This window comes from Siniperca chuatsi, linkage group LG7, assembly GCF_020085105.1.
Source record: "Siniperca chuatsi isolate FFG_IHB_CAS linkage group LG7, ASM2008510v1, whole genome shotgun sequence".
NCBI classification, from domain to species: Eukaryota; Metazoa; Chordata; class Actinopteri; order Centrarchiformes; family Sinipercidae; genus Siniperca; species Siniperca chuatsi.
Window position 1 is genome coordinate 21087122 of NC_058048.1, and position 12065 is coordinate 21099186.

General features: G+C 37.1%; 1 protein-coding gene across 1 annotated transcript; it reads right to left on the minus strand.

Moving 5' to 3' along the window:
- Positions 1–597: 597 nt before the first annotated feature.
- Positions 598–11779, minus strand: jam3a (junctional adhesion molecule 3a). Its single transcript, XM_044203288.1, has 9 exons — positions 11610–11779; positions 6012–6083; positions 5794–5907; positions 5434–5586; positions 3956–4158; positions 3221–3320; positions 1973–2102; positions 1804–1855; positions 598–1722 (listed from the first exon to the last, which is right to left on the minus strand). Exons 1-9 carry the CDS (start codon positions 11656–11658, stop codon positions 1687–1689), a joined length of 909 nt encoding a protein of 302 aa, XP_044059223.1. The 5' UTR covers positions 11659–11779; the 3' UTR covers positions 598–1686.
- Between the last annotated feature and the right edge of the window lie 286 nt (positions 11780–12065).

The window sequence follows — 12065 nt, forward strand, 5'->3', positions numbered from 1 at the left end:
TTTACTTAAGTAAAAGTAGCAGCACCACAATGTAAAAAAAAAAAAACTCCATAACAAGTAAACGTACTGCATTCAAACTTTTACTCAAGTAAAAAAAGTATTGACATTAAAATGTACTTAAACTATCAAAATTACTCATTATTCAGGATGGTCACTGTCATTATATGTTATAATATTGGATTATTATTATGTATTAACAGCCTTACTGTTGTAGCTGACTGAGGTGGGGCTGATTTTAGCTTCTTTATAGACGTTTGGTAGTTTAATTTATAGTAATGCATATTTTATAAGCTTATAAGTTAAAATTTGTTCCACCTCAACCAGCTGCAACATTAAAATGGGTTACATGTTAATGCATCAATAAAATCCAACAATATAAAGTCTTTATTAACACTCTTCTGCATAATAAATGCTTTTACTTTTAATATTTGAAGTATGTTTGCTGAAAATACTTACTCTATTATACTATTTTTACAGTAGCCTATGAAAAAAATCGCCACTGTATGATTATTTTCGTATTCTTTCTCAAACTCATATTACACAGAGAAAATCTGACAATAAACATAAACGATAAAACACATTTGAGTCTCCACAACATTAACAGTTCAAATGTATTTAATAGTAACAAAATAACATGAACATATAGCAATAATATCAAATGAACAGTGGACATTTTACAACAGTTCCTGAGTTATTACACAAATCATTGACACTAATGTTTGAAACACTGCAGAACACACTGAACAGTAAATACTGTAAATTTATTTCCAACAAACAGTTTTATTGCATATTTACAATAAAGTATGGAGTGCAATGTATGAAAATTAAAAGATCAAAAAATGTATGTATTTATGTACATTAAATACGGAGTCAAAACTGGACAATATGTCCAATACTCATAAAAAATAATCAGTAAAGCACAGAAGGTCACTTAGACACAGAAACAGCACTCTAAAAATCATACTTTACCACCTTTATAGTACATATTGACTTTGCAGCATAGTGGGATATATGGTATTCAAAGTCACGGTTATTCTGCACTCGTAGATACTTATCATCTGTAAATATAAGAAAGGCTGATAAATTGTGCCTTATGAATCTGAGCTCATCAGCCTTCTACAGTCTGCTGCTTATTGCCTGTATAACTACAGTATATACAAAAAGGTTTCAACTCTTTCCCTTGTAAAACAAAATCAGAACATGTTTATCTTATGAACAAAGATAATGTAAAGGAGTTTTGTAAAACAATTTCAGTGTACTCAGTAAAAAGTTTAAGAGTTATAAAAGAGGATTTGGCCAAAAAACCGTGAAGGAATGTAGCTTCCAGCATCTTTTGCGATGACACCATGGCCCAAACATCACATTCCACAGCTTTTAAATGTTTTTATTGTATAATAAAAACATGGTGGAAAATAAACTGAATAAGAAGTTAAAAAAACTATGTTTTAAATGGAAATTAATACTAACAGAGAAAAAATGCTATTACGTTATAAAAAAACATGAAACAGTGCAACAAAATAATATTAAAATTACTTTGGCAAGTTGGTTGATTGGATTCTAATGTGAATCAGAGAATAATGTGCCATGTTACACCTCAGACTTTACCATCTGGAGCATCATTGTAGCAAGTTAACCTCAACAGTTCTTGTTTTTGTCTTGGTTGCATCTTATCGTCTGTCTCAGCTGTCAAATGACGAATGAAGACTTGTGGCGAAAATGGCCCTGTGAAAAGTAGGAATTAGAAAATTAACATAGTAAGACATGTAATTAATGCTGTGTATGTTTTGCAAAGGTTTTTATTACCTCATCTGTATCGCCATAGTCAACACCTTCAGTCTGTGCTGGCCAGTTGTAGCTAAAATAAACAACAAAACAATCCATTGTAAAATACAAAATCCTTGACATAGTGTAGAATTAAAGACAGAATAACGTATTGTCTCTCTTCTTCTTCAGAGCTGTAGTTTATACTCACTTATTTTCATTGTGGCCTTTTTTGTAGAAGCATCCTCGTTTAAAGGAATGACAAATGGAAGCAGCCAAACAGAAGAACACAGTCACTGCACCAAACGACTTGAGGAAAATCCCAAGGATGTCAACGTCATCTGCAACAGGACACAGAGATGATTTCTTAACAGAGTCAGGTGGCCTGAGAGGTATCAATGCCTATAATATTGACTTCACATCAATAGAGTATTATGATTTGTGTTCTTGTAAATTTTGTTTATATTTATTTTACATGGTGCTGAAATCATCACTTGATTAACGGTTTAACTGATCAGCAGAATAATCTGATAATGGATCAGTAATTTTAGCCAACTATCAAGTAAAGATATCAAACATTTGCTGCTGACACCTTGAAAACTTTATATCACTATGAAACTTACTTATTGTCTTGAGTAAGCCAGCTTTAGATAAAACTATGGGCTCTGATATCTTCTGATGGATAGAAAATAGTTACTAATTTTGACATTCTATGTACTATATTTTTATTCAAAGTAAAATCAATAATAAGTAGTGAAAACAATGTAAAGCTGCAGTCCTAGTTTTATAAAATAATATGTCAAAACCAAAATTAACATAATATATGCAGGAATTTCTGATAAGACTTTCTGCAGCATATACAGTTTACTACAAATACTGATTACAATTTCATTCAACATTATGTTGGCAGCAGAAAACAACTTTTTGAATCAATAAATTTCAAGTATAGTGCGATAAATAACTTGAAACTAAAAAGACGGCTGCTCCATTCTTCTCTTCCTCCTCTCCTGCCTACATTAACCCCTTCTACTAACTGTCAGCTGTATATCAATGCTCTGCTGTCCTGTCAATTTTCCAACTTCTAGCAGCTCGCCTGAGCTCATTACCCACCTTCTCCGCTGTTTCCCATTAGTCATGAAATGCTCTACTGTACACTGTACACTACAGGATAAAGTACATTATCTAATTATCTTTGTTTTTGAGCCTCTGTTCGTGCCTGTTGTGTTAATATGTTTTACCATCATTTTGCCTTCGACTACCTGCCTGCCCTTCTAGACTTGTTTGCCAGATGTACCTGCCAGACTTTGAAGTATAGTCTGCTTTTTTCATGCAAGTTCCACCTTTTTGAATCTGGTTTTGGTAGCACTGTCGACACACACATTACAGAGACCAACATGAAGATGTTTTTATCTAAGAAAGTCTCTGAAAGAAAGACTGACTCAGTTGTTTAGACACTCACAGACTTCCATCATTTGTGGGGTGCACTGTGCGTGTCCTGCATCATTCTTTGCCTGGCAGTAGTACTCCCCTGCGTCCTCCTTCTTCACTCTTCGAAATTTCTGAGGAGATATTTTTAGAAATGTTTCAGTGCAATGACACATTGCATTGTCAACAAAATGCTAATGGATGTTTGGCTGCAGATAAATTCTTATGACTGTCTTTAACTGTGTTGTAGCGTTTTATGATATGGACTTGAAATGTGTTCAGTAACATGGTTGAACTTCTGCCATGTGTAAGACCTTTAACCTAAGTTAGTATGTATTTGAAGTAAACCATAAACACATCCCCTTGACTTTAAATGCAACATTATCCTCTTTATCAAATACCAGTTTTTGATTTAGCTTCCTCACTGGCTATCTTTACACGCATGGTTTAATCCTGCTATTAGTCATACGATGGTTAAGGTTTTATTCAGCTTAAGCTGTTCACATTTACATTAGAGAAGCTGTAATTGAGTATCCTTGATGCTAAAGAGTCCCATCCACAAACAGAACAGTCAGCCTACTACTTCCTCCACATTTGACTGAGGCAGATTCTAATACAGGGAGAGGAAGTTGATTTCTAATAATAATATAGTAGTAATAGTAAATATTGCTTGTTGCCATGCTTTTAGTGATAGTTTGTACAGATGATGAAAACTGAAATGTAATAAATGTACCAACAGCAGGCAAAGCTATGCCCCTGTGTTTCTTACCAGGCCTCCAGTGTCAGGGTTGATGCTGTAGGATAAGTTGACCAACTTTGGGCTGTTTTTGTGGTCCTGAGGAAGCTCCTCGTTGTTGTGGAACCAGCGGTACTGAGGAGCAGGGAAGCCCTCGTTCTCCAGACATCGTAGCTCGGTTGATGTTCCAACTGTGACTGCCTCTGGCACGCTGCACCGTGGCACAACAGGTTTCACTGCGCGCGCGCGCACACGCGCACACACACACACACACACACACACACACACACACACACACACACACACACATCAATCTACTGCAACTACTGACTGTTTTTGTTATTGATTAATCTATTATTATTTCTCATTTATTTGATTAGTCACTTGATGCATAAAGTCCGACATATTAGGAAATATTCTTATTTGTTTTCTTGCCCAGAGGTAGATGAAAAGATTGATATCACTCTGATATCTGTCCCTTACATATGAAGCTACAGCCAGAAGACAGTTAGCTTAGCTTAGCTTAGCATAAAGACTGGAAACACTGGAAGTAAGTAAGTAAAGATTTACTTATAACCAAATGTACAAAGTGCTTCACAATAAAAACATTAAACATCAAACAAGCAGGAACAAAGACAAGAGCAACAAAATTAAAATTAAATAAAATTAATAAAACTGAGGGAATATAAATGAGTCTTTGGAAAATTCTTGTTTTTTTAGTTCACTTATATTGGATAATCTAATAGTGAGAGGTAAACTATTCCAAAATTTAGGGGCAAAGACAGCAAAAGCTCGGTCTCCCTTCGTTTTAAGTAGATGTATGGACAACAATTCAGAAATGTACTCAGAAATGTACCCAGGGGTACCCATCATGTAGAGCCTGATAGGTAATAACTAAGATTTTATATTGAATTCTAAACTCTACTGAAAACAGGGTGAGGTTGCCACCAACCTCACAGTGACAACAAGACTTGAGGAAGTCACTGCATCTGGCCAAGAAATAATCCGGCACATAACTCCTTGTAAAACAGCAAATTTTTATTTTCACACTTCAGTTTTTGCACAGATTTAACAAACGAGATATAACGTGTTAATTTGTGAGCTTTAGAGGTGCTGGAAGGTGGATTTTGTTACATTTGGACAGAGCCAGGCTAGCTGTTTTCACCTGCTTCCAGTCTTTATGCTAAGCTAAGCTAATCGGCTGCTGGCTGTAGTTCCATATTTAAGGGACAGGTATAAGACTGGTATTGATTTTCTTCGCAAGAAAGTGAATAAGTGCATTTTCCAAAATGTCAAACTATTCCTTTAAAACTTATCTAACAACATCCAAATCCTAAAATATTTATTCTATAATAATATAAAAAGAAAGAACAGCAACCAAATCTTAGATTTCTGAAGTGCGCTATAATTTTCTGTTCATCTGTTAACCCACAAGAATGTAAATGTAGATGTGCCCTAAGCCTTAGCCAATCATGGGCCAGTCAGTGATGTGGTATCCTAGCTCACCATACCTCTTACTGCAAGACTAATAAGTATTTCATCAAAGTCCCTTTGATCATCGATGGCGGCCACCTCGCAGCGGTACTCTGCAGTGTCTGACCGAGTGGTGTTTAAGATCAGGATGTTGGCTGGCTCTCTGAGCTGAGCTCTGTGCTCCAAGTCCCCTTTTGAGGGAGAAAAAAAACACTTTACAATTGCTCATTCACATGCACAGCATGACTTCACAGTTCAGAAAAACAGAATTCAATGCCAAGTTCTTTTAAGGTACTATTCATTCAGCTAAGCTTTTAGTCCTGAGACATTACTTTGAAACGCAGTGGTCTAACTGGTTGATGTGGTTTTCAAAAAGAGAGAGTTTCCAAGCGGTTTACCTGCTATCTTGTTTTGAAAGTACACATAACTGGGGACACCGTTCTTAATCTTTTTCCATTCAATCCTGGGGTTGTTTGTTGAGATGGACTCTATTAAACAGGTCAGTTCGATGGCTGTGAAGAAAACAGAATGCATGAGAGCAGGAGAAAGCATCCCAAATCAGGAAAAGAAAAGCTACTTTGGCTAAATAGGTTAGAGTGATTTTCCAGCAACTTACGCTCAAACTCATTTGCCCACACAGTCTTGTCCGTGGTTCGAAGGATTACCCCGAGTGATGATGGAATGTGGCCTGCAAAAAAAAAAGAAGGAAGACACTAAATGCTGAGTAACTGTAATGGCACACACAAGCATTTTCATTAGCAGACATTATCAACTGGGCATGTTGCCTAATAAACAGCGGATTAGAGTGATAAATACAGAACTTCTCAGCGAGTGAGAGAGCCTTGGGATTTGATTTAGGCTAGAAGAAGATTAACACCTGGGTGTGTACATTTTTACATGCTTTTTTAATGAACATGTACTGCACAGTATAGGCTTTTGGCATTAAGTGACTCCTCAGAAGAAATATTCTGACTTCAATATTTGATTTGGGTCCTTTATAGTGGTTAATTGGATAATAATTTAGCAGATGAAGAAGCATCGGAAGAGAGAGCAAGTTCTTAATGTTAAATAGCTGCAATAAAAATATTAATAGAGGGGCATCCATCCATAAATATTTGGGCAGTGAGACATTTATTATTGTTTTGGCTTTACTCCAGCGTGCTGCATTTTAAGCGAAACTCGGACTGAGGTTGAAGTGCTGACTTTCAGCTTTTCAGCTTGAGGGTGTTTACACACCCTGTAGAGCCAGTGTGGTAAGAAGACTTTTGTACATAGTCCGTCCAGTTTTAGTACAATGCAGGATGCATTGCAGGATAATCATAAGCATACAGACAAGGAAACCAAGAAGTTTTTTAGGGCCAAAGTCAATCACCTCACCTCAGTCCAACTGAGTGTTTGTTTCAATTACTGAAGACCAAGACCGAAGACAAAAAGCTCCTGAAGCAAGTCAAATCTCAAGATGGGACTGCAATACAACCATTTATAAACAAGGGATTTCCTAATAATGATGAATAATTATGATGACTTCATTTGAGTTTGTTATTTTAGTTCAGCATAACTTGATAGGCTGCCCATACATTAGGGTATCAATTTCTTTAACCAACGATTCTTATACAGAGAAGTAGAAATTGTCTGGTTAAGGAAAACTAAAAAAAATAAGTAAAAATAGAGACAATGCTTTCAGACACAAAGTGGATGGTTGTCTGATTTCTGTCAGAAACATTAAAATATGAGCATCTGCATCACTAGTTCACTACTAGATCTCAGTAATGTTTGCGTGACAATGTGCCTCTGAGGAATAGCTGGAATCGGTCAATGATGTGTCACTCATTAGAGCAGAGAGCTCCCATTTCTTTTCTTTAACAAACAATTTCATACTCCCTAAAAGATATCAGTTTTAATTTTTTTCAGGTTTAGTGAAAGAGCTTCTTCGCTATATTGTGACACTAATTTACACTGAGGTTTACGGAATAAATAATTTATCAAGATCCCCAAACAAAACAAATCAGAAGCACAAAAATAACTTTACAGTGGGAATGTGCTTAAATTCGAAGCACATTTAATCATCTGTCTTGGTTTCCCCCCGGCAAAAACAACACAGGATATAGTTCTTTTACGTTTCTTGCTTGAGTGCACTCCTTTAAGCAAGCAGTGTTATTTTGTAAATGTCAGATTTTAATGGCAAGAGGCATAATTCACAAGTTTTGTCAAATTTGGGCCAGCAGAATGCCAATTTAAGCGGAAAATAAGTGAGTGTAGAGCTAGGGGTGCACAACAACAAATTAAGAAAATGTGAAAATTACAGTTTCAAATGTACACATTATTCCACAATGTGTCTGATTTAAAATGCTGAGGATAAATAAGCATGTCTCCTTCCTCTGGTACCCTATACTCAACCTGTTGTGTCTGTGCCACTTCCAAATGCAATAATTGCTGGGTGTACACATGTGACTAACAGCCCCCATGCTGAGTAATGAAGGCATTCCTGCTCCCAGTGGGGGCAGTATGAAGGGTTTCAAATGAAGGCTGAAATTAGATTAACAATTAACAATTACAATTATCCGAGCAGGCCTTGAATACTGCAAGACATCCCAGAGGCACTGTGCACTCTGACTATCTATTTATTCAAAGCAGCCACACGAGTGACCCTGAGATGTACATTAAGACTCGGAGCCAAAGGGCACTAACATATAGCTGACGCTCAGCCTGAAACTGATGAAAACATGGCTCCTGCCAAAGCAGCCGGTCATATAAGCACAGCTGTGGACACTGATGAGATCTGACTCCCAGGTCTCAGCTTCCGTCTCTGTTGCTGACTTTCCCACCCTGTACATCAACAGCTATTTTTATCCCAGCTGTGACTGGACATCCTGAGAGACACAAGGAGAGCTCGTCCAACAAATGCTCCCTGGGCATATGCACGTACTGGGTCTCCAGCCTTAAAACTACTCTTTGAGCTGCTTCGTACGCGGTGGAGTGTAGAGAAGCGGGCTGAATCTACGATAAAGGCAGAAGCTTTCCTCATACTGCAAGTTTAAAGGAAGAAAACAGGACTATTTTTTTAGAAACAAAATATAAACTTTCAAATACTTGACATTTGATAGAATCTGCTACACTAGTATCACGTTACAAAAAAACTACAAATACGCATTAAAAACACAAACAACTCTCGTCATTTCAGGAATTACAACATGACAGTGTGTAATGTGTTATTCTGAGTTTACAAGAAATTAAATTAAAGTATTCATTTAATTAAGTTTTGCTGAAGTCCATTTGTTTTTGTAAAGCACTCAGTAACACTGATAAAAGGCCCTTGGGGGTGACCTTTGCTGCATCCTCCCCCTCGCTTCTCTCTTTGGCCAAACATTTCCAAAAAACAAACTAGAAAAGGTTCCACATAATAAGCTTTCTGTCCTTTTTATTCACAGTAAATAACAACTGATACTGTGGTTACAAGTTGCAGTAAAAAAAAGTAGGCCGTGGGAAAGAATAACCACAGGAAATTAACAAAACAATGTGTACCTAATTACTAATACAAGCTTAGAATAAAAGCATTCATACAACAATGGTTGGTCCCCTGGTGACACAATGTAGGCTGAAGAGAAGACAATATTTTTGAATTATGAAAATAATCTCAGCGCTTGCTGGAAAGCAAAGACAGGCTCATTTTTAATCCCTCTGTTATTGTAATGCATAGACAAAGTAGGTCTATAGTCTGTTCTGAGAGAAATCTGCTCTTTAATAGACACGTTCTGCAATCCTCTTTTGCGCTAAATATGAAAAGAACTACCCATCCCCTCCCTGCAACAAACAAAAAATGTTGAACCAGTGCATCTATAAAAAGCTTATTTCCCAGACATTCCTGTGCAGTCACTGCAAATATGCTGAAGGCAGAGTTAGCTGCAAGCAACATAGACAGACCAAGGACCACTGGGATTCACAGTATACTGGAGTGACTGTGTAACAACTAATCACTCCAGTAGATTAGTATGATACAGTCATGTTGTCATAAGTACTTGAGGGAAATGTAAGAACATGTGAATACATGAATAACAGTGGTGAAGAAAAAGTCCCTACACTCAGTGAGTGAATAAACACTGAGGTATAATGTACATCCAGTAGGTTCAACCTCTGCAGTCCAGACAGCACAAACTAATGATAAACTCTAGTGGAGATCCCAAATTTTCCAAGATACCAAATATGTGGAATCTGCACAAAACATCGACAATATTTTGATTTGATGGAATGGGTGTAGCCATCAAGAACATGAAGTCTAAGGATTGAATATTTTGCTCAGTGTAAACTAGAGCTGCAACGATTAGTCAATTAATCGGTTAGTCGACTCAGCAAGTATTTTGATAATTGATAAATCATTTTGGCCATTTTTAAACAAAAATACCAAATGATTCTCTGGTTCCAGCTTCTGGAAATGTGGAGATTTGCTGCTTTTCTTTGTTATATATGATGGTAATCTGAACATCTCTGGGTTTTGGACTCTGGGTTTATCATTTTTATAGACAAAACGATTGATCTATCAATCGAGAAAATAAACACCATACAACTTCAATTAAGAGCAGGAACAAGCCGACCGAGTGGTGTATATATGTGATACTGTCAGTGTGGAATAACATGATTTTTCCAACCTTAAAGCTACTTCAAGGGAAAATTTGAGGAAATTGGATGTTAAGGGATTAACATCATTTTACTCCATAATCAGAACCAAATGAAGAAGGCAAAAACACTAATTTTGTCTTAATTTAAACAAAGTAATTTAAATTTATGCACTAATGTGTCCAAGTTATATGAAGCATGAATTAAACCTGATAAATATTCATTATTTAAACCTAAAGGCAGTCTAAAACTTGAGGGCAGAATTTTAGACTATTAGCATTAGTCTAAAAACATGACTTTTGATCATTTCTCCTGCTACTATTTTGGTGAGCTACATTTACCCACTGCATCCACCATAATGTCAGTCCTTTGCCTGTCGGTCGCTTAGTCATTTGATTCACACTTGCAGAGGACCTGGGTGAAACGGTCAACACTTTACTGATGCAATCTGCCATTTGGAAATGACCCACTCCACTGCCAGTTTTCAGCCAGCTTCAGGGTGACCTCACACCAAGCGCACACCAGGGTGAATACAACATATCACCCACCCAGCATCAGCTACATTGATCAGCCCTAAAAGCTCCAGCTCTTGTTGGACAGGGAATAATGTTTGCTTGTTTTGTTTTTTTCTCTCTTTCTTTTTGCACTGAACTAAGCTACCATGCTGTACCAAAACAATTACCACCAACACTGTTGCATAAAGTATCTATCTATCTATCTATCTATCTATCTATCTATCTATCTATCTATCTATCTATCTATCTATGAGGCATGTCATCTCCACCATGTGACTCATTATGACTGACTCTTCTTCTTGCCCTGGACCTACCACACTATTAACACCCAACTCACCATCATCAATCACCACGCGATAACTAAAGGTCAATACACACACTATTTATCAAATCCACAGCTTGGATGGGATTCAAGCTGGTTAGAGAGAAATGGCATTTGAACTTTAGATTTAACTATTAACTAACATACATTTTAAATGCAAGGGTCTGTGGTTATGCTGCATGCACAATACATACAGTAGGTGCATGTTATTTGAGATGCTCTTGCAGGCCTGTGATTTCTGGTACCCTTCATCTCAGGACTGACACGACAGGTCCCCCCTTACCATGTGGTGGCATTTTCTGTCGCCCCAAGTAACGTCTGCTTTGTTTTCATTCTGGAAATTTCCCCCATAATTACTCGCCAGTGACAAACAAACAAACACATGAGCTAATGTGGAGGCTTGTTTAAATGTTTGTACAATAAAGAAATAAAGTGACACTTGACGCTAACGCCGTTTACTATGACGCTGGTTAGCAAACGGTAACATAAATTCAAACGTTAAAACTACGTCATTTTTCAAGTTTGATTCGCACAACAGCAACGTAACATATCTCAATGACAATAAAACCGCCCAATAAACCACTGCAATACATAACGACAATGCTTTATTGATTATTCTGAACCTGTATATATCAAGCTAACGTCTGCTCTAACGTTAGCATTGACAGCTCCGATACAGCTTTAGAATTAACTAACGGCAGCCGCACCTCGTTAACAGCAGATATGCTTTCATAATAGCATTGTGGGAAAAGGAGAAATAACTTACCCAGGCTGGTGTAAAGAACAAAACAAGCTATGAGTCGCACAATCGCCATCTTGCAGCGTCTAATTTATCGGTTACAGTAGTACACACTCAGCACCTCTGAGAGGTATGAGGATGGGGGCAGAAAAGACTGGTGGATGTTGCCATCGACGAGTTTCCATAGCTACAAGAGCGGACGCGGTAAAACCCTCAACGCTGTCTGACAGGCGGTAGGTGGAGCCAAATATGTACTCCTCCTCCAAAGATCCTATACTTAAGTAAAAGTACTACTACCCAGTGGTGGAATGCAACTAAGTACATTTACTCAAATACTGTACTTTTGAGGTACTTGTACTTTTTCTTGAGTATTTCCATTGTCTACTACTTTATACTTCTACTCCACTACATTTATTTAAGAACTTTAGTTACTACTTTCTTTGCAGATTCAGTTTAATAATACATAATATAATCAACAAATCT